This window comes from Hyaena hyaena, unplaced genomic scaffold, assembly GCF_003009895.1.
Source record: "Hyaena hyaena isolate Hyena2069 unplaced genomic scaffold, ASM300989v1 scaffold_2548, whole genome shotgun sequence".
NCBI lineage: Eukaryota > Metazoa > Chordata > Mammalia > Carnivora > Hyaenidae > Hyaena > Hyaena hyaena.
In genome coordinates, this window is record NW_024083186.1 from 4,760 (window position 1) to 25,754 (window position 20,995).

At 36.6% G+C, this 20,995-nt stretch overlaps 1 protein-coding gene and 1 pseudogene across 1 annotated transcript; one reads left to right on the top strand and one right to left on the bottom strand.

The window, feature by feature from the left end:
• The window catches only part of LOC120227587, a 2,496-nt pseudogene extending 2,375 nt beyond the window's left edge, over window positions 1–121 (bottom strand).
• On the top strand, window positions 120–20,506 carry LOC120227588 (complement factor H-like). Its single transcript, XM_039225666.1, has 10 exons — window positions 120–123; window positions 1,538–1,720; window positions 2,042–2,224; window positions 4,674–4,847; window positions 9,623–9,805; window positions 10,286–10,495; window positions 12,285–12,458; window positions 12,973–13,149; window positions 19,491–19,673; window positions 20,117–20,506. Exons 1-10 carry the CDS (start codon window positions 120–122, stop codon window positions 20,314–20,316), a joined length of 1,671 nt encoding a protein of 556 aa, XP_039081597.1. The 3' UTR covers window positions 20,317–20,506.
• Window positions 20,507–20,995: the final 489 nt, after the last annotated feature.

A 20,995-nucleotide genomic window follows, 5' to 3' on the forward strand; every position in this document is an offset into this window, starting at 1 on the left:
TCTTCCAGTTGCTAAAACAAAAATTAGGATTTGGATATCAACTTTTTTTTTTTGTTTCCACTCTTAATTTTCTGTTGGCTTCAAGTGTGTGTCTGGAATCTAATGCATTAAACCAGGACATGGGTTAGGTAATAGATAGCTCAGATTTTCTTGTTCACAAAATAAATCTTGGGGCGCCTGGGTGGCAGAGTTGGTTAAGCGTCTGACTTTGGCTCAGGTCATGATCTCATGTTGGTGTGTTCAAGTCCCACATCAGGCTCTGTGCTGACAGCTCAGAGCCTGGAGCCTGCTTGCCTGCTTCTGTGTCTCCCTCTCTGCTCTTCCCCGGCTCATTCTCTCTCTCTCTCCCTCTTTCCCTCTCTCCCTTTCTCCCTCTCTCCCTCTCCCTCTCCCTCTCTCCCTCTCTCTCTCCCTCTTTCCCTCTCTCCCTTTATCCCTCTCTCCCTCTCCCTCTCCCTCTCTCCCTCTCTCTCAAAAATAAGTAAACACTAACAAAGAAAACAAATCTTCAGTTGTTTCTTGATATGTGTAGTGCGGTATCCATAGATACATATATGATGTCTAACACATTTGTTACTTTTCCTTTTGCCTATACTTCCACCGTTAATATTGAAACTTCATAGCATGGGCTTTACTTCAAGTTTCATTGGGTGTCTAAACAATATTCAAGCAATTTATAATCAATTCAGAGAATTTAATCACATGTAAGGCTTCATCAAAGTTAAAAAAGATTGATAAGGGGCGCCTGGGTGGCTTAGTCAGTTAAGCGTCTGACTTCAGCTCAGGTCATGATCTCACAGGTTTGTGGATTTGAGCCCCGCGTCAGGCTCTGTGCTGACAGCTCAGAGCCTGGAGCCTGTCTTCAGATTCTGTATCTCCCTCTCTCTCTGACCCTCCCCTGCTCACACTGTTTCTATTTCTCTCTCAAAAATAAATAAGATCTTTAAAAATGTTTAAATAAAATATGTTGATAAAATGCTTGCCTCAAATGATGACATTTCTTAAACAGTTTTGATGAAATGTTACCATGGAATAAGAATATTGCTATATAATTTACATAGCCATATTGAGTATCTGGTTTGCACACATCTTTAGAATCTAGATGATTAAACATATTTTCTGGGTTTCAATATACTTCCAATATACTATTTCAGTGTAAGTAATAGAACTGGGTTAGGGTGCCTCAGTGACTCAGTCATTGAGCATTTCACTCTGCAGTTCATCTCCAGTCATGATCCCTGGGTCATGGGATCGAGCCCCATGTTGGGCTCCACACTGAGCATAGGGTCTGCTTAATATTCTCTCTCTCTGCCCATCTCCCCCACTCATGCTCTCTCTCTCTCTTAAAATGTTTTAAAAACAACTTGGAAACATGTTTCTGGTTAAAGCACTATTTGTTTTTTTATTGATTCAGGAGGCTATAATCTCCTCCGTTTTATTGGTATTTAAATTGTTAAAAAAATCCACTCCATGTTATTGGTTTTTAAGTTGTCAAATAGGTAATTTGATAATTATTTACACAGTATTTCTCCTCTAGAGCAAACAAAACAGTGTTCTACACCTCCTCAACTCCTTAACGGAAAAGTTAAAGAAACAGAGAGAGAAAACTATGAACACAGTGAATTGGTGGAATATGTGTGTAATCCTAGATTCCTGATGAAGGGTTTTAATAAAATTCAGTGTGTTGATGGACAATGGACAGACTTGCCGATTTGTATTGGTAATGTATAAAATGTATAATATTTAGGGTCACCTGGGTGGCTCAGTCGGTTAAGCATCTGACTTTGGCTCAGGTTATGATCTCGCAGTTCGTGGGTTGGAGCCCCATGTTGGGCTCTGTGCTGACAGCTCAGACCTGGAGCCTTTTTAGGGTTCTGTGTCTCCCTCTCTCTCTGACCCTCCCCTGCTCATGCTGTTTCTCTCAGAAATAAATAAAAAACAAAAAATATATATTAATATTTAAATAAAGCAAACTTTTGTATCTATATAAGTATAGAAACTGTATTTAATAAATAAGCATATTTTTCTAAACTTTTCACAGAGGTGGAGAGTACATGTGGAGAGATACCTGAACTTGAATATGGGTACGCTATTGAGACTTCTAATCCTCCCTATCACCATGGAGATTCAGTGGAGTTCAGTTGCAGAGAAGAATTCACAATGATTGGAAACAGATCAATTACATGTATAAGTGGACTATGGACCCAACTTCCTCAGTGCATTGGTGAGAAGACACTTCTCAAATAGACAGTGAATGAAATGTAATGTTTTCATTGTAAAAATGATATTTGCAAACATAGTTGAAACTTAGATATATGCTTGAAAATGTCAGGTCTTAAATTATAATGATTGCTGATACTCTACAAAGGAGAAATATAACCTAGCAAGAGAGTTTTATTGCCCTTTCTATCCCTGATATTAACATTGTTTTTAAGTGTGAAGCTTAATTTTACTTACATTTATTTGTATGGTTTAAATCTGAACATTAATTGCCAGGTAAATAGAACCATATATACATAAATCCCAGTTTTGTTTTATGTGGCACTCTTGTTTCAGGCCTTGGAAAACAGATAAAGATAAGAAAATACCCACTTGCTACATCCCTATAGGAATCTTGCCTCTCTCAACGCTTCTAAGGATTTCTCAGTCTGTTTCAAATGCAGCAACAAGAAGTTAATATGCCAAAGGGTGGGTGAGCTGCAGACCCTCTCTGTTAGGAGTAAAAGTCAGTCAGAAGAGACAGGGTAGGGCCAGGAAACAAACCTGATTGATGGACTTCACCTCACTTTGGATGAGCAAGTCTTGGATGACTGACAGGGAAAATATTGGGGGCCCTTTTCATTTTTCCCTTAGAATGAGTTCTTTCCTAGAGTTTTCCTAGATCCTACATTCAACGAGAGCCCTGGATGGCCAAGCTTACTCATCCAGCAGATTTCTAGGCATTAATTGTTCCAAGGAGAAGGTAGCGCTTAGGCTCATGTTTCATGAGAGCAGAGATTTACACCTGTTTTGTTCATGATGTATTCCCAACATCCAAAAGACTGGTGAACATAGAGCAGACATTAAATAGGAGTTTGCTGACTGAATCTGTAAGCTTTGTTCCATATTAGTTCTTCCATTTTTGCTAAACACATTCCCATGAGAAGTATTGCCAGTCCTTCAAGACCAGATTTCATTTTTCTCATCTTCTGTATCCACAAGTGATTTCCCTCATTTTATATGGGGGAAAACCTAAGGTTATAACAGGCATGAAAACTCTCAACTTTTCACTCTTATACTAAAATGTTTCATTTTTTACTTTTCTTAGATCTCAGAGTTTGCCTTCCTAAGGTTCATCTTCTACCTGTATGCAAGTTTAACATAATCCCCCTTTAACTATCGTAGATGTTACTCTAATTTTCTCTGCTCAGTGTTTATTTTGTACTTCAAGCTAGTCTACGTTTTCATTTCTCAAAATGTTTATTTTTTCCTAAGAAACAAGGAAATTCTTTCAGAAACCAATCAATCAATCATAGGACCATGACAACATCCAGCACCACCCCTTTGGACTACAGATCAGTTACTATCACCTGAAGAACACCTTGTTTTCCCTCCCTCAACACTGAGGACAAGCCCTAAAAATAGAATTAATTTTCAGCCTCTAGTGTGTTTTGAATTATTCTCCTTGGTTTTATCTTTTTATTGTATTAGAAAATAATTACTTTCTTAAAACTGTTTTAATGTTTATTTACTTTTGAGAGAGAGAGACAGTGAGGGAGTAGGGGAGGGGAGATAGAGAGAGGAGACACAGAATCCAAAGCAGGCTCCAGGCCCTGAGCTATCAGCACAGATCCCTATGCAGGCCTTGAACCCATGCATCATGAGAACATGACCTGAGCTTAAGTTGGCACTTAACCGACGGAGCCACCCAGGCACCCCACAAAATCTTAACTTCTTGGGTAATTATTAATAAATCCAAAGACCTACATCAACTGATATTTTATCAGATCTACAAAGCACTCCAATCTTCATTGAATTGTTGAAGTATGTAGTTGTATAAAAAGTTGTTATATTAGAGCCAACAAAATTTACTCCAGGCCACCTATTATTGAATTATAGGTAGACCTGGTATATAAAATAGCTTTTCAAAGATTGTACGGTATATACAGCAAACAAGTTGTGACTTGAAGCACCTCATTTCTTAGTCCAAGTTTTGTCCCATTTTAGTGATATTGCAAAAGATCTACTTAAGTACTCACATTTTATATAATGCATCTTAGATATACTTATTAAATTACCATAAATGAAAAAATATATTTTTTGAAAAATATATTTAAACTAGAAACTTCATATATTCTAATTCCTCAGATAAATGAGACCAAGTTTAATCAGGTGATGACTGTTCAGTGTATAGATCATCCAAAAAAGTGAGCCTCTTCTGCTTTTCTAATCCCCAAAGTGCAGAATATATTTATGACAGACATTTTCTCTGAAACTTCAAAGAACACACACAGGACTTATGTTAAGACATAGTAAATAGCTCATCACATGCAATATGATCAGGAATAATTTGGTTGTGGGATTTATTGGCCTAAATTCTAATTTCGTTATAGTATTGAGTCTAAGCTATTTTTTTCTTTAGTTGCTTTGATGCTTACAGTTAGTCTTTTCAAGGAGATATTTTCATTTTCTAGCAACGAATGAACTTGAGACGTGTGAATACAGCTTAACTATACGTGAGGCAAATCCATTACATAAGACCGAATTTGATCATAATGAGAACATAAGTTACAGATGTAAAGGAAAACTAGAACAGAAACACTCAACGTGCATTAATGGAAGATGGGATCCTAAACTAAGCTGCACAGGTAAGCTCTTGTTTATAGTATTTTCAAAATCATAGTCTGTTTCATCCTAACTTGCTAAAGCAGTATTTCGGCATCTTTTTAATACGTTTAGCAATTTATTATTACAAATAACTTTCAGGCTGGAAGGGAATTTAGAAAGTAACAAAAACATCATTTCTAAATGTTAATTGCATCAGTGCTTTAGTCAGCTACACAACAAACCACCCAGAAACTTGATGGCCTTAAATTAACATCCAATCAGGTATCTTTAAGAATTAGTGCTTTGGTTTCCTGTGAGGCTGAGGAGAGCACAAAGATGGCATCCCCCTGGGCCACATTCCCTGAGAGCACCTCGGTGGCCTCCAGATGTGAGGCAAATCTGAAGTCCACCCCTCAGGCTAACGTTCTAAGACAAAGAACTAGGCCTTTTCCCCAGAAAGCCGGGGCTTGAGTTTCAGGCTGCTGTGTAGTGCCCTGGAGGTAGTGGCCCACCAAGAGTTCTGTCTCTGAATCTTCCAGGCCTGCAGGCCCCAGAAATGCAAGTCCTTCTGGCCACTAGAGCCTGGGGGTCAAGGAGTGTCCCCTCTGTGGACTGAGCCTGCTGGCCAGCTTTAGGGAGGCAGGAGAATGCGGGGCTGGGGCACGCTCACCGGCATTGATGAAGCCACAGGAGAGCGCTGGGCTGGACTGCGCCCACCGCTGCCATCGAGGTAGAGGGAACATGTAGAAATGGCCCCTGCCAGCACCCCCATCCCGGAGAGAGTCCCAACAGACGCCTGCCCCTCAGGCAGATGCTTTAAGATGAGCAAATGAATCTCCTCCTCATATGTCTAGGTGTTTCTCAGACTGTTCTTTCGCATAGGGCCCCTGGGGGTAGTGAGTCTGGGTGCAAGCTCTTTGAGAAAAGTATCCCGTTTGATGCCTGGGTGGCTCAGTCTGTTAGTCATCTGACTTCAGCTCAGGTCAGGATCTCACAGTTTGTGAGTTGGAGCCCCTGTTTGTTGAGCTCTGTGCAAGCAGCTTGGAGGCTGAAGCCTGCTCAGATTCTCTGTCTCCCTCTCTCTCTGCCCCTCTCCCACCACACTCTCTCTGTAAAAAATAAATATTTTTCAACATTTTTTTAAGAAATGTGTCTCAGTTCTCTACAGCCCTTTGGATCTTTGGGATGTGAGCCCTGTTGGTTTTCAAAGGCAGACATTTTGGGGGCTCATCTTCCTGTTTCCGATCCCAGGGTTTGGGCTGTTAATGTGGGGAGCAAACCCCTTACTCCACAGGGAGAAGCTCTGGATCAGTGAGATGCCTCCTGAATGTGTGCAGCCCTGCCAGGGGAGGGGGCTCGTTCCAGACTGTGCCCCTGACTCTCCTGCCCATGTCAGTGTGGCCCGCTTACTGTCTGTTGTGCAGGAGCGCTTCAGCTGGTTTTCAGGTCTTTCCACTGGATATTGTTGCCCGTGTACCTGTAGATTCAGTGTGTCTGTGGGAGGAGAAGAATTCGGGATCTTTTTATGCGTTTGCCCTCACACTTGGTTTGCGCATATTGATTATATCGTCTGACACTCTACTAAGCTGTATTTTTCATTTTAGGAATTGTTTCGTAGATCTGTTTCCATTTTGTGTAAGCAATTATATCAGTGCTACTCCAAGATTTCATTTTTGCCAGACTATTTGATTTTGATTTTTTTTTTTTAAATGTTTTATTTATTTCTAGGAGAGAGAGAGCATGAGTAGGGGAGGGTCAGAGAGAGAGGGAGTCACAGACTCTGAAACATGCTCCAGGCTCTGAGCTGGCAGTCAGCACAGAGCCCGACGCGGGGCTCGAACCCACGAACCGTGAGATCGTGACCTAAGCGAAAGTCGGAAGCTTAACCAACTAAGCCACCCAGGCGCCCGATTTTTTTTTTTTTTTTTTTTTTTTTTTATCGTACTGGTTAGGGCCTCCAGTAATCTGTTGAAAGGAAGTGATGAGAAGACACATCTTTGTCCTATTCCTGACCACAGAGAGAGGATATTGGACATTGTACCACAATTATAATGTCAATTTAGGGTTTTTGTAGATGCCCTTTATCAGTTTAAGAGAACTATTCCCTCTATTCTTATTGAGCTGAGTGAGAAATTTTATGATCAACCAATTTGGATATTTTTAAATGCTCTTTATGGATAATATGGCTTTATTAACTCTTTTAATCTAGTGAATTATATATGTAACTTTTTGAATGTTGACCAAATCTCTTATTCCTAGAGGTAACTCTTTTATATTTTCATATACTCAATTTGCTGACATGGTTTTAAGAAGTTTTGCATCTATACTCAGGGAGATCTTAATCTATACATGCTTTTTCTTTTAATGCCTCTCCCAAGTTTTGTTATCAGTATTTGTGTGGCCTCATAAAACAAATAGACAAATATGTATATACACACACACACACACGTAATTACACTTTTTATTTCATTATTTTTATCTTAAATGATTGATAGAATTTATGTACAAAGTCATCTGATATATCATTTGCTTTTTTGCACATTTTCTTGATGAAGAATTCAGTTTCTTTAATAAATAATGAAAATTCCAATTTTCTTATTGTCTTTTGTCAAAGAAAGGAAGTTGTATTTTTCAAGAAATCTCTCATTTATCAAATTGACTGGTATAAAATTGTTTCTAATATTCCTTTCATATTCTGTTTTCCTTTTAATTATATTGTTTCTTTGCTGATAACTCTTCTTTCATTCTTAACTTTGATATTTATTTTTCGTTTTTATCTAGATTATTTTCCTGAATTTTTTTCCTACAACTTAATTAACATTTCCACATAACCAATTTTAACACTGGATTTTCTCCAAATACTCTCTATTCTATTTCTTAGTCTTATTAACATTCACTATTTTTTCTATTTTCTCTTTTCTATTTGTCCTTCTCAAATCTCTCCTCTATGGGATTAATTTTTTTTTCTACTTACTTTTATTTTCATTTTACTTTTTCTGTTTCTTAATATAGAAAATTAATACTTGGGTTTAGAACATCCTACTGTTAAGGATTAACTTCATTTTTCCTCCTAAAACTGTTGTAGCAGTCTCAACTTTTTTTTAAATGTTTTTTTAAATTTATTTTTGAGAGAGGGCTAGAGACAGCTTGATCAGGGGAGGGTCAGAGAGAGAGAGACACACAGAATCTGGAACAGGCTTCAGGCTCTGAGCCTGCTGTCAGCACAGAGCCCGACGCGGGGCTTGAACCCACAAACCGTGAGATCATGACCTGAGCTGATGTCGGACGCTTAACCGACTGAGCCACCCAGGCTCCCCAGTCTCAACATTTTTATATACATTTCATTTTCATTGAATTCTATGAAATGTTTCCTAATATTCCTTGCGGTTTCATTTTTGACCTGTCAGTTAATAAGAATTTTCTTGCTGAATTTCCAGATATTCATTTTATCCTAAATAAATTTATCCTCCATGAGCAGCATTTTTGTGGTATGTTTGTTGTACAAAGAACTACAGCAATAGTACAGAATAATTTTTTTAAATGTAAAAATATAAAATACAAATAATAAGTGCAAAAATACAAAGAAGCTTTTCAAAAAGCATAAACACAGGATTTGTAGAATAATGATTTTGCCTTTAGGGAATATTTAGTTGCCAGACTAACCTCTGGAAAATGTATCAAGACGAAGTACAAATTAAGATCATTAGGACAAAACTGATTACACAGCACATATAGAAGAAAAAAATCCTTGAGAATACATTGAAAAAATATGCCAAGATATTTAAACAGAAATAAGAAAAAACTTTTGATTAAGTATAAAATATTCCTACATCTATCTAAAGGTAGAAAACATGACAATATTAGTCAGCATGAATGAATTATATTCTGTCAACAATTTCTCTGAATTGAATACAAAATATCGGATAATTGAAAGGACTCACCAGAATTCCCAGTGTACACTCATGTAAGGTCTTAAATGAAATAAACGCATAACAGGAAAAAGCAAACTCAAGGTATCATAGAGAGTTCCGAAAGCCTTAGGTATGGTCATCCAGAGTCTTCCCTCAGCCGAACAGGACATGCTTTGTCTTCAGATTATGAACTGCCACGATACATGTGAGGTATCTCAGCTTTATGGGAGCTTAAACTCAAGTTTGCAAAGAAATCTTATATAACTTGCTGATCATAGAACTAAAGTCAGGCTGTCTAATCCATTAAACAGGGTGCATTTCCTCAGTCTGTATATCTCTAATAAGTGTCAGCAAGCTAGTAAACAGTATCTCCAAGGAGTTTTGAACTTTAAACAACACACAATAAAACACTAGTGACCATATCTAATTCATATGTTGTCCAAGAACCTGTATCAGATAATTGATCATTAAATACATGTAATTCTTCCTCTGGCTAATTATTTTCCATACAACATCTTATAAGAATTTAAATCCAATCACAATACATTTGATTATGGATAGCTGTAAAAAGATCTTGATATCAATATTTATTTAGTGCCTGTTACTGAGTAGACAATTCAGTTAGCACATCATAATGGTTAAAATAATTAAAATAAGTTTTACATAAATTAGGCAAGATTTATCACAGAAGGAATAAAAGGAAGATAGTACCATTAAGACCATGAGAATATAAACCACGTGTGATATATTAACATGCTCTACAAGCTGAAGAGCATAACATTTTTAAGCATAACATTATTATTTGATCAATTATGATGCATTATTATTAGGTTTTCTGTTAAATTTTCTTTTTAGTATTTTCAACTTATGATTTTAATCAAGAAATCTAATTTTAATATTTCTAGAAGTACAAATGCAGTCATGCCCACCTCCACCTCAGATTCCCAATGCTCAGAGTATGTCAACGACAATAAATTATCGGGATGGAGAAAAAGTATCTGTTGTCTGTCAGGATGGTTATATAACTCAAGATGAAGACAAAATCGAATGCAAAGATGGAAGATGGCAGTCGATACCACACTGTGTTGGTCAGTAAAGCATCACTTGCTTCATAACATTCTTTCAAATGAGGTTAATATTCCCCTGTGCTTTGTGTAGATGAACAAGATAAGAACCTTTCTCTATATCTACTTCACTTTATCTTGAAACAGTAAGTTACATTATAAGTATATAATCAAATATACTTCTATAATATACAAATAACTCAGTATTCTTTCACTTCTAGTATGAAATGAACAGAAAAAACTTTATATTACTAGTGTGAATACTGTAGAAAATTTCTGTTTATGCCTGCTGCACTCCTTGTGATGAATAGGACAAGAATGAAGCAGATACTAGCATAGATTTGCTGGAGACATATAGGCTTGCAAGTTTTATGTGTTTTTCAGTTTTTCGGTAATTTAATATGTTCAAATTCACCTTATTTTAAAATCTCAACTAGGATTTGATTGCATTTTTTTTCAACATTGTATCCGAACTTGCCCTTTTGATCTCTGTTCTCTATACAGAAAAAAACCCATGTCCTCAACCACCTCAGATAGAACATGGAACCATCAAAGCATCTAAATTTTCAGAAGAAATGGATGCAACATTGAAACCTGTGGTTTATGCACATGGCACCAAATTAAATTATGCTTGTGAGGATGGTTTCAAGATATCTGGAAAAGATGAGATAATGTGCCACATAGGAAAATGGAGTTCTCCACCTCGGTGTGTAGGTGAGGACAGTATGCAAAAACCACAATTCTATGTTTGATAGAATCCATTAAACATAATCAGTTGTCATCAAAGTCATGAGAAAGAATACTTTAGGTCTCCAAATATATAAACTCATTCATAGATAAAATATCTAAACTCATTTATACATTTATGTACTATCCTCTTTATGATAATATCATTGATTCATTACAGACTCACTTTGAATTCTGGCAATTGTTTAATGAAAACTAGATGTGTAGTGCAGTTAAACCTACCTATTCATATACCTTTCCCATTTATACAACTTGTACTGTTTGCTTTGCCTTGAGTCATTGAAAAAATTTGCTTACAAATTTTTGTTTGTCGTATAATGTCATTTCTGAGTTATTACAGTACATGGTACTTAAGATGATTAATTCTCAGTGCTCTTTTTATTATTCACTATTGGTTTGAAAAACACTGATGGTTTCTTTCATAAATATATTGAAATTCTTATTATTAAGTTTTAGTTTAAATTCCAATTAGTTAACACGCAGTGTAATATTAGTTTCATGTGTAGAATATGATGATTCAGCACTTCTATACAACACCTGGTGCTCAAAACAAGTGCTCTCCTGTATCCCCATCACCTATTAAACCCATCCTCCCACCCACCTCCCTTCTAGTAACCACATTGTTAACTATAATTAAGAGTGTTTCTTGGTTTGCCTGTTTTTTTACCCCCTTTGCTCATATGTTTTGTTTCTTACCTTCCACATGAGTGTGTGTAATCATGTTATTTGTCTTTTTCTGACTTATTTCACTTAGCATTATACTCTCTAGCTCCATCCGTGTCATTGCAAATCACAAGATTTCATTCTTTTTATGGCTGAGTAATATTCCATTGTGTATATATATATATATATATATATACCACCTCTTCTTGATCCATTCATCTATCTATGGACTCTTGAACTATTTCCATATCTCAGCAATTGTAAATAATGCTGCTATAAACATCAAGGTACAGGTATCCCTTTGAAGTAGTATTTTTGTATGTCTCAGTGAATATCTAGTAATGCAATCACTAAATCTAGTTCAACGGTTTAACTCTTTGAGGAATCTCCATACTTTTTTCATGAGTGGCTACACCAGTTTGCATTCTCACACCAACATCCTGGCCAACACTTGTTGTTTCTTTGTTGATTTTAGCCTGACATGTATGAGGTGACAACTCATTGCAGTGTTGAATTGCATTTCCCTGATGATCAGTGATGTTCATTTCTTCATGTGTCTCTTGGCTGTCTGTATGTCTTCTTTGGATGTATGTGTGTTCATTTTTCTGTCCATTTTTAATTGGATTATAAGTTTTTTGGATGTTGAGTTTCAGAAGGTCCTTATATATTTTGGTCACTAGCCCTTTATCAGATATGTCATTTGCAAATATCTTCTCCCTTTCTGTAGGTTGCCTTTTAGTTTTATTGATTGTTTCCTTTACTATGCAGAAGCATTTTATTTTAATGTAGTCCCAATAGTTTATTTTTGCTTTTGTTTCCCTTGCCTCAGGAAACATATCTAGAAGAAGTTGCGACAGCCAAAAATGTATTGACATGTTCAATATCAAGTTCCTACTCAGGTTGCCAGCTGGATACACATCAGAATGATGGTTTTAGGGAGGATTTGTACACCTTCTGTGTGATATGAGTGCAGACCCTGTGTTATCATTTTATTCAAATAAAACCGCCAAATATGGCCACCAGTACATAAAATTAAATTTCAAATCTAGTAAAACATGGAGTCATTCTTTCTTTCTCTCTTTCTTTTTTTTAGGACTTCCTTGTGCGCCACCACATTTGATTCCACATGGGATTCCATCTCCTGTATCAGACAGTTACCAATATGGAGAAGAAGTAACATACAGATGCACCGAAGGTTTTGGGATTAACGGACCTGCACTTATAAAATGTTTAGGAGGAAAATGGTCCCAACCACCAGAATGCAAAAGTATAGTGTATTTAATTTTACTCTAAGGTTGATAAATATCCTTAATTCAGAACATAAATAGTACAAATAGGAAAGTAGGCAGTAAATCTAGGATTTAACAAAGTATCTCTGGAAAGCTGCGGATTCTAGTAGAGAATCAGTAGCTGTAGTAATAATAAAAGTGTGACCGCATGAGCCAAATTATTTCACTTTCACGTCACTTTGTGTGCACATGAGACCTCCTGTGATACACATCCTCAGACTCCCCATCTCTGTTCCTGTATCATAGCTGCTCCCTGCTCAGCGATCTCATCTGTATTCAATGTACTGTTAGTTCCTCTGTTATCTCCTTACAAGTATATAGTTTTTATTGACACATTTGACAAAAATAAAGATAATAGATTTTGTTTAAGTTATAAAAACATTTGCACAGTATTCACAGGTTAGATGTGTACCTATTATTTTACATTATAGTTATTAGTCATTATGTTTTTTCAAATATTTATTGAACAAGTACATATTCTTTTTCTTTCAGACACGGATTGTTTCAGCTTACCCGACTTTGGTAATGCCATACCCATAGGCCAGCCGAAGGCATTCTATAGGACAGGAGAAAAAGTGACTTATAAATGTCCAAGTCATTACCTTTTGGATGGACCAAATACTGTACAGTGTATTGACAGCCAATGGATAGGAAAGCCAATATGCAGAGGTACTTCAATAAAATTTTTAAATCTATTTGTCTAAATGTCTTTAGTAATATAAGAAAGAATTCCTTCTAACAGCACTTACAAAATGGACATAGTTTATTTTTTAGGTCAGGTCAAAGAAGGTGTATGCTTTTACATAAAGGGATGAAATTGTGTACTCAGTGGTTAAAGCCCGGTAGTTCTCAAACTGTGGTCTCTGGAATAGCAGCATCAGCATCTTCCGGGAAATTGTTAGACATGAAAATGTAAATTCACAGGCTCGCTCAGACCTGTGGCTGCCTGAACTCTGGGGATGCAGCCCTGAAAGTGTCTTAACAGTTTGCAAGGGATTCAGTGTACACTCCAATTTAGGAATCATAGCTATAGTCTATTATAATTTACATCCACCTGAAACTCACTGGTGAATTATACATTATGCATAAAATGTCCTTAAGCATTTGCAAAAAAAAAAAAAAATCATTGAAGACTGTTTTTACCAATTATACATTTATTTTTCTGTTATTTTGCCACTCATCTCCTATTTGGACCCTCAGTTAACCATCTTCTTCCATCAGCTATGGTATTCTTCAAAGTGTGTTAATTTTTCATTTATTCTCTAAGGAAGTGGCTGTTGTGTTTATTTTTCTAAAGGCCTAAAATTACATTCAGAAACAGATAATTGCAAGCCTAATTGTGATGTTAAATAATCTTTTTATTATGATTTTCTTGTGGTTTATAAATTCATTTTGCAAATATATAATTTGAAATAGTGATTTGACTAAACTGTAAGGTAACTATCCAGAAAAACTCTCATTTTCATAGAAGTTTCAGTCTTATAAAATAAAATATATTGCTTTATCTCCTTTTCTTCAATCTTATATATAACTTTCTTAGAATTAGTAGTCTTTCATGACAGATTAACTGTTGACTTAAAATCCTCTTAGAGATATATTTGGAATCCCATTCGTTGATTTGCTACTCAAAATGATCATTATGTTAGAGATGGTACTCTCTTTTTCTTTCTATTAAGATATCTCCTGTGTGAATCCACCCAGAGTGGAAAATGCCATTATTCTAGAAGAGATGCCTAAGTGTCCACCCACCCGGTCAGAGGGCAGGTTATGAATGCATTAAACCTTTTCACCTGGTTGGGGGCAGAGGAGTGACATGTTCAAATGGGAACTGAACACTACCACCAAGTGCCTAGTTGGAGTATCTTATTTCCCCCCAAAGCTTAGAGAATATTTTAGGGACTAAATATGTTAACATAAGTATATAATGAAATAGTTATCATGGAATCATCTTTTAATCTTAAATAAAATGATGGTGCTTAACCTCCAATTTTCCCTTTTTGTGGACTGAATAAGTGATATGATATATTTATTTTATGAAAGATTTGACCAGATTAGGACACCTGGAATCATGGAAAATTCTCTATGTTAAGCATTAAGACACTCGGTTATTTCCTGAGGGATAAATGTACTAAAAATACGCTGAGGACATTTGACTGCCCTATGAAATTACACTTGGAGACATGGAATCAGCAGCTGGGGCATGATCATTAAATGGGATACAAATTTGGGCTTCGTCAGCAGGTGGATTATATTTAAAGGAAAGTGACTAGCTGAGCTCAACCCAGGAATTAGTGTATAGAGAAGAAAAAGTATGAGAACTCGGTCATAGGACACTCCAGTATTCATAGTTTAGGAAAGAAGAGGAGCCACCAGGGAGCTACTGTAGCCACTTGTTTTCCAAATCAACTCTTGCCTGGTATATATATTTTCCAGTCTTTTACTTTGAGTCCACCTACATTTTCATGTTTAAAGTGAGTTTCCTTTAGACACCATGTGGTTGGTTCTTGGTTATGTGTCCAGTCTGCCATTTCTCACTGAAGTATTTAAACTACTCACACTTCAAGTAACTTTTGATAGATTGGGACTGTGGTAGGCATTTTATTATTTGTTTTGTGTTTCCTGTTTCTCACTCCCATTTCCTTTCCTTGTTATCTCTATGGACTTTTGGAACATTTTTAAATAACTTTATTTTGGTATATCTGTATTGTTTGGGGACATATCTCATTGTATCGTTTTATTAGTGGTTGCCCTAGGAATTAAGATCGACATATATAGCTTATCATTTCCCTTGGGTCTTGACATTTTAACACTTGAAGTGAAATCTGAAAACCTTACTTCCGTTTAAGTCCATTTACCCTCTGCACATTGTATTTTATTTGATGTTATTTATTTATTATTAAGTAGAGTTCACAGCCAGTGTGGAACCCAAAGCAAGGCTTGAACTCACGACCCTGAGATCAAGACCTCCTGAGCTGAGATCAAGGGTCAGGCACTTAACTGACTGAGTCCTCCAGGCACCTCTTACTCTCCCCACATTAAATATAAATGCTTTTTTTCCCCCCAGTAAACATAAATGTCTTAAGTCTTTCTTCTACATATATTGAGGACCATATGAAATGATACAACATTGCACAAACATAACAAACTGCTTAAGAAAAAGAGCAGTTTTTCCTAAAGTAAAAATACATACTCTTATTTTTCTCAGTTTGGTTGTTCTTTCTTCCTGCATAAAGTTTCAGTCCCTCTGTTATCTCTTCAGTGTTACCTGAAGATTTCCTATAGCAATTCTTTAAAGATAGATCTGCTAGAGATATATTCCCCATTTTCCTTTGTCTCAGAACGTCTTCATTTCTCCCTTATATCCTAAGGATGGCATCATTGATGTAGCATTCAAGGATGGTAGTTTCTTTTCTTCTAACACTTGAAAAATGCTGTCACTTCTCTCTGGCTTGTGGATACAGATGAGAACCCACTGACACTTGAACCCTTTTTCCCTTAGGAGTTTGCCTAATTTCTGTGTAGCCGCTTTTGAGATTTTTCTCTTTAGTTTTCCTCAGTTTGATTATGCTGTATCTCGGCATGAATTCCTTTAAGATTATCCTGTTTGGCTATTTCAATATGAATGTTTATGCCTTGTGCCCAGTTTGGGAAATTTTCAGACATTATTTTCAGAAGTCTTTTTTTTTTTTCATCTCTAACCCCTTTCTTTCCTCTTGCTGGTTGTCCATCTCTTGCTATACTCCTACTGGTCCCCTTGAAGCCCTCTCCACTTCTGTTTGTTTTCAAAGTAAGTAATCTGTATTCTATATTCAAGTTTATTTATCTTCCTGTCATGTAATCCATGATTGATCCCATGCAAGAAGGTTTTTCTTTAAGTCCATCATTATATTTTTCAGTTCTATAAGTCCCACTGGATTTTTAAAAGCCATCACTAAATAATTCCATTAATTGTATCATCTCAGGGTTGTCATCTGTTGATTATCTTTTCTCTTTTGTGATTTTCCTGACCTTTGCCTAGCAAGTAATTATCTCTTTTTTAAAAATTTTCTTTATTTTAGGAGAATGAGCAAGAGGGTGCTCACACCAGCACAAGAGCAGGGGAGGGGCAGAGAGACTGAGAGAGAGATTCCCAAGCAGACTCCTCTCTGCCATCACAGAGCCCAGCACAGGGCTCGAACTCACAGATTGCAGGATCATAACCTTAGCCATAATCAAGAAGAGTTGGATGCTCACAACACTGAGCCACTCAGATACCCCTATAATGAGTGATTTTCTATTTTTTTTTTAATTATTTATTTTGTAATTTACATCCAAGTTAGAATATAGTACAATGATGATTTCAGGTGTAGATTCCTTAATGCGCCTACCCATTTAGCCCATCCTCCCCTCCCTCAACCCCTCCAGCAACTCTGTTTTCTATATTTAAGAATCTCTATGTTTTGTCCCCCTCCCTGTTTTTATATTATTTTTCTTCCCCTCCCTGATGTTCATCTGTTTTGTATCTTGAAGTTCCCATATGAGTGAAGTCATATGATGTTGTCTTTCTCTGACTGACTAATATCACTTAGCATAATAGCCTCTAGTTCCATCCACATTGTTGCAAATGGCAAGATTTCTTTTTTTTTTTTTTGATTGCCAAGTAATACTCCTGTGTGTGTGTGTGTGTGTGTGTGTGTCTGTGTATTTCACATCTTCCTTATCCCTTCATCCATCGATGTACATTTTGGGCTCTTTCTGTACTATGGTTATTATCAACAGAGCTGCTATAAACGTTGGGGTGCATTTGCCCCTTCAAAACAGCATAGCTGTATCCCTTGCATAAATACCTAGTAGAGCAATTTCTAGATCATAGGGCAATTCTATTTTTATTTTTTGAGGACCGTCCATACTGTTTTCCAGAGTGGCCGCACCAGTTTGCATGCCCACCAGCCATGCAAAAGAGATCCTCTTTCTCCACATCCTCGCCAACATCTGTTCTTGCCTGAGTTGTTCATGTTAGCCATTCTGACAGACGTGAGGTGGTATCTCATTTTGCTTTTGATTTGTATTTCCCTGATGATGAATGACGTTGAACATTTTTTCATGTGTTGCTTCACCACCTGGATGTCTTCTTTGGAGAAGTGTCTACTATGTCTTTTGCCCATTTCTTCACTGGATCATTTGCTTTTTGGGTGCTGAGTTTGATAAGTTCTTTATAGATTTTGGATACTTACCCTTTATCTGATATGTCATTTGCAAATATCTTCTCGCATTCCATCGGTTGACTTTTAGTTTTGATGACTGATTCTTTCGCCATGCAACAGCTTTTTATTTTAACGAGGTCCCAATAGTTCATTTTTGCCTTTGTTTTCTTTGCCTCCTGAGATATGTTGAGTAAGAAGTTGCTGCGGCCAAGGTCAAAGAGGTATTTGCCTGCTTTCTCCTTGAGGATTTTGATGGCTTCCATGTCTTACATATAGGTCCTTCATCCATTTTGAGTTTATTTTTGTGTTTGGAGTAAGAAAGTGGTTTAGATTCATTTTTCTGCATGTCACTGTCCAGTTTTCCAGCACTAGTTGCTGAAGAAACTGTCTTAATCCATTGGATAGTCTTTCCTGCTTTGTCAAAGATTAGTTGCCCATGTTTGTGGGTCCATTTCTGGGTTCTCTGTCCTTTTCCATTGATCTGAGTGTCTGTTTTTGTGCTAGTATCATGAGTGGTTGTCAGTTGTATTCTAGACATTTGGGATATTCTGTTTTAAGGCTCTGGATTTTATTGACATCTCTTATTTATCAGGCCTCCATTACTGCCAGACACAGTGCAAGTCCAGGCTTCCCACTTGGCCTCCACTGACACTATGGAAAGTGGAGAGGTGCCATGTTCCCTGAGTGTGGATAGAAGTCTGGGCTCCTCACTCGGCCTCTGATGGTCACTGTTGATCTCTGAGCAACACAAGGAGAGGACTGGTCGAGGTTTAGCTATGATGTTTTTGGGAGTTATTCAATGATTGTAAAAAAAGTATCTATCTTGCTAGAATACTCCTTTCCTGGGCTTTTAGCTAAAGAGAGCGGATAATTTGGGGGATTTTTTTTTCTTGAACGTGGTATCATTTCTGTGTTCCAGTCTTTTTCAGTGTTTAGTCCAGTATCCATAGAAGGCAAAATGGAAACCCAAACTCATTGCATTGTAATTCCTTGAGTCCCAAGGTCTCTGATCAGATTGATATCTACTCTGCACCTCTCGTAATCTCTTATGTTGGTTTTTCGAATATGTTCAGGGATTTTAGTTTTCCTTAGCAGAAGAGATAAGCAGAAAAATTTCTACCTCATCCTGTCCATAGGAGACCGCAATTCCTTTTCACATTATACAAATTTGTAATTCTTTGACTTAATTAAAGAAGCTGAGTTTCTTTTGTAATAACAATGAAAATCAATACACAGCGACTAGAGATCCAGCAGACACTACAGTATGTTGTAACTAATGAGAAGATTTCTTTGTGTATATTAGCTATCCATTTGTCTGGCATTTATTCACTAGGAAAAATATTTTTAATCCCAAAATACTGCAAAGCAGACATATTTGTTAATGCTTTATGTGTACTTTCCTATGGGATAAAAGGAAGGGCTTAAAAGTATTGTTCTCAGGGCTTTTTAAAAAAATTTTTTAATGTTCTTATTTATTTCTGAGAGAGAGAGAGAGAAAGACACTGTGAGCAGGAGAGGGTCAGAGAGAGAGGGTGATACAGAATCTGAAGCAGTCTCTAGACTCTGAGCTAGCTGTCAGCACAGACCCCGACGTGGGGCCTGAACCCACAAACCATGAGATCATGACCTAAGCCGAAGTCGGATGCTTAACCGACTGAGCCACCCAGGTACCCCTCTCAGTTTAAGTGACTACAGTTTCTTCAGTGAATCATTTCTGTCAGCAGAGATCACAAGTCTTGGTATTGTATATTGTGCTATATTTCTGTTTGCTTTACTTTAACCTGTTTTTCTTTGGACTTTCAATAAATCAAATAATATTCTTTATAGACCCTAGAGAAAAATGTGGGCCCCCTCCACCCATTGACAATGGAGACATGACCACCTTCCCCAAATCGGAATATGACCCAGGATCGTCAGTTGAGTACCAGTGCCAGTCCTTGTATGTGCTTAAGGGAAACAAGATCATAACGTGCAGCTATGGGCAGTGGTCCACACCACCAAAGTGCTTGGGTAAATATTTTAATATTCACATGGATCCTGGGGAAAACAGAAAGATGTTTTGCTATTTTTAACAGAATTTTCACAGATTAATCAACAGCTATTCTGTCAAATATTTGACTACTAAATATTAATGTGGGAAGAAATAAAGTTGGAAAAACCTCTTGATCAAGCAGTAACAGCAACAAAATGTTCTTAATGACAGCCCCTCCTGTTGTAATTGACATGATGAATCTTTCATTATAACATTTAATTATCAAACCTTAAGCATAGGAACTCATTTTTACATCATTAATCAGTTACAATGATTTATATCTCGATGATGGATTTTCAGTGTATTGGTTTGGAATAGGTTTTGGGAACAGAAGGACAGAAGATTGTATTTGAAAGTCTGAAATTCTGTGGAAAATATTTGTTTAATACTTAATGTTTATGTTCATTTTCTTAACCTACAGATGTATGTATAATATCAGAAGATGTCATGGAAAGACATAACATACAATTTCGATGGTCTTCTACGAAAAAAATGTATGCCCCAACAGGGGATTCTGTTGAATTTCTATGTAAACCTGGATATCAGACAGAACATCCATTGCGAGTAACCTGTTGGGAGGGAAATCTGACCTATCCTGTTTGTGTTAAAAGCAATGGTTAGATACATTCCTAAAACTAAAACATGTACATTTATTCAGAATTTTTCATAATCCAATTCTCATATTTTTTTGTCAAGTGTTGTTTAACTCATTTATATTCATAAACCAGAATTTGTGTTAAATATTATATGGATGATGTAATTTAATCTGAGAGATGAATAAATCACATCTTACAAACTTGGCAAGCCACAATGCTTTGTGTCCTATTCTTAAAATATCTATGACAAGTCCTTAGATTCAATCATTTCAGTACCATCTCCTACCCATCTTTCTCCTGCCTTCCTCAAATCTTCCTCCATACCTTCTGGGCCTTCCTGAGACTGTCCATTTCTGAGGAAATGGGAGAAAATGCTTTTCCATCTTCAAAATAATTTCACTTCAAAACACAACAAAATCGAAATATGTCGTACCTATGTTAGAAATGTAAAGATGTAAATATGTTAGATGTAAAGAAAGAAGAAGATGTACCTATGTTAGAAAGAAGAAAGAAGATTAAGTAGTTACTACTTAATACTGCTTACGTAGCAATAGATAGACCAAACAATGATGGAATACATGATCTCCTACAAGGTGACTCTCTAGCACACATAAACAGTCAAAGAAGTCATGAAGAGAAAATTGATAGTAACTGGTGCATAACGCTCATAACAACATGAAAAGGGACAAAAAATACATCAAGTA

Coding starts and splice junctions, on each gene's coding strand:
- LOC120227588 (XM_039225666.1), top strand. Junction 1,721..2,041: donor AGACTTGCCGATTTGTATTG/GTAATGTATAAA, acceptor AACTTTTCACAG/AGGTGGAGAGTACATGTGGA. Junction 12,459..12,972: donor CCAACCACCAGAATGCAAAA/GTATAGTGTATT, acceptor TTTTTCTTTCAG/ACACGGATTGTTTCAGCTTA.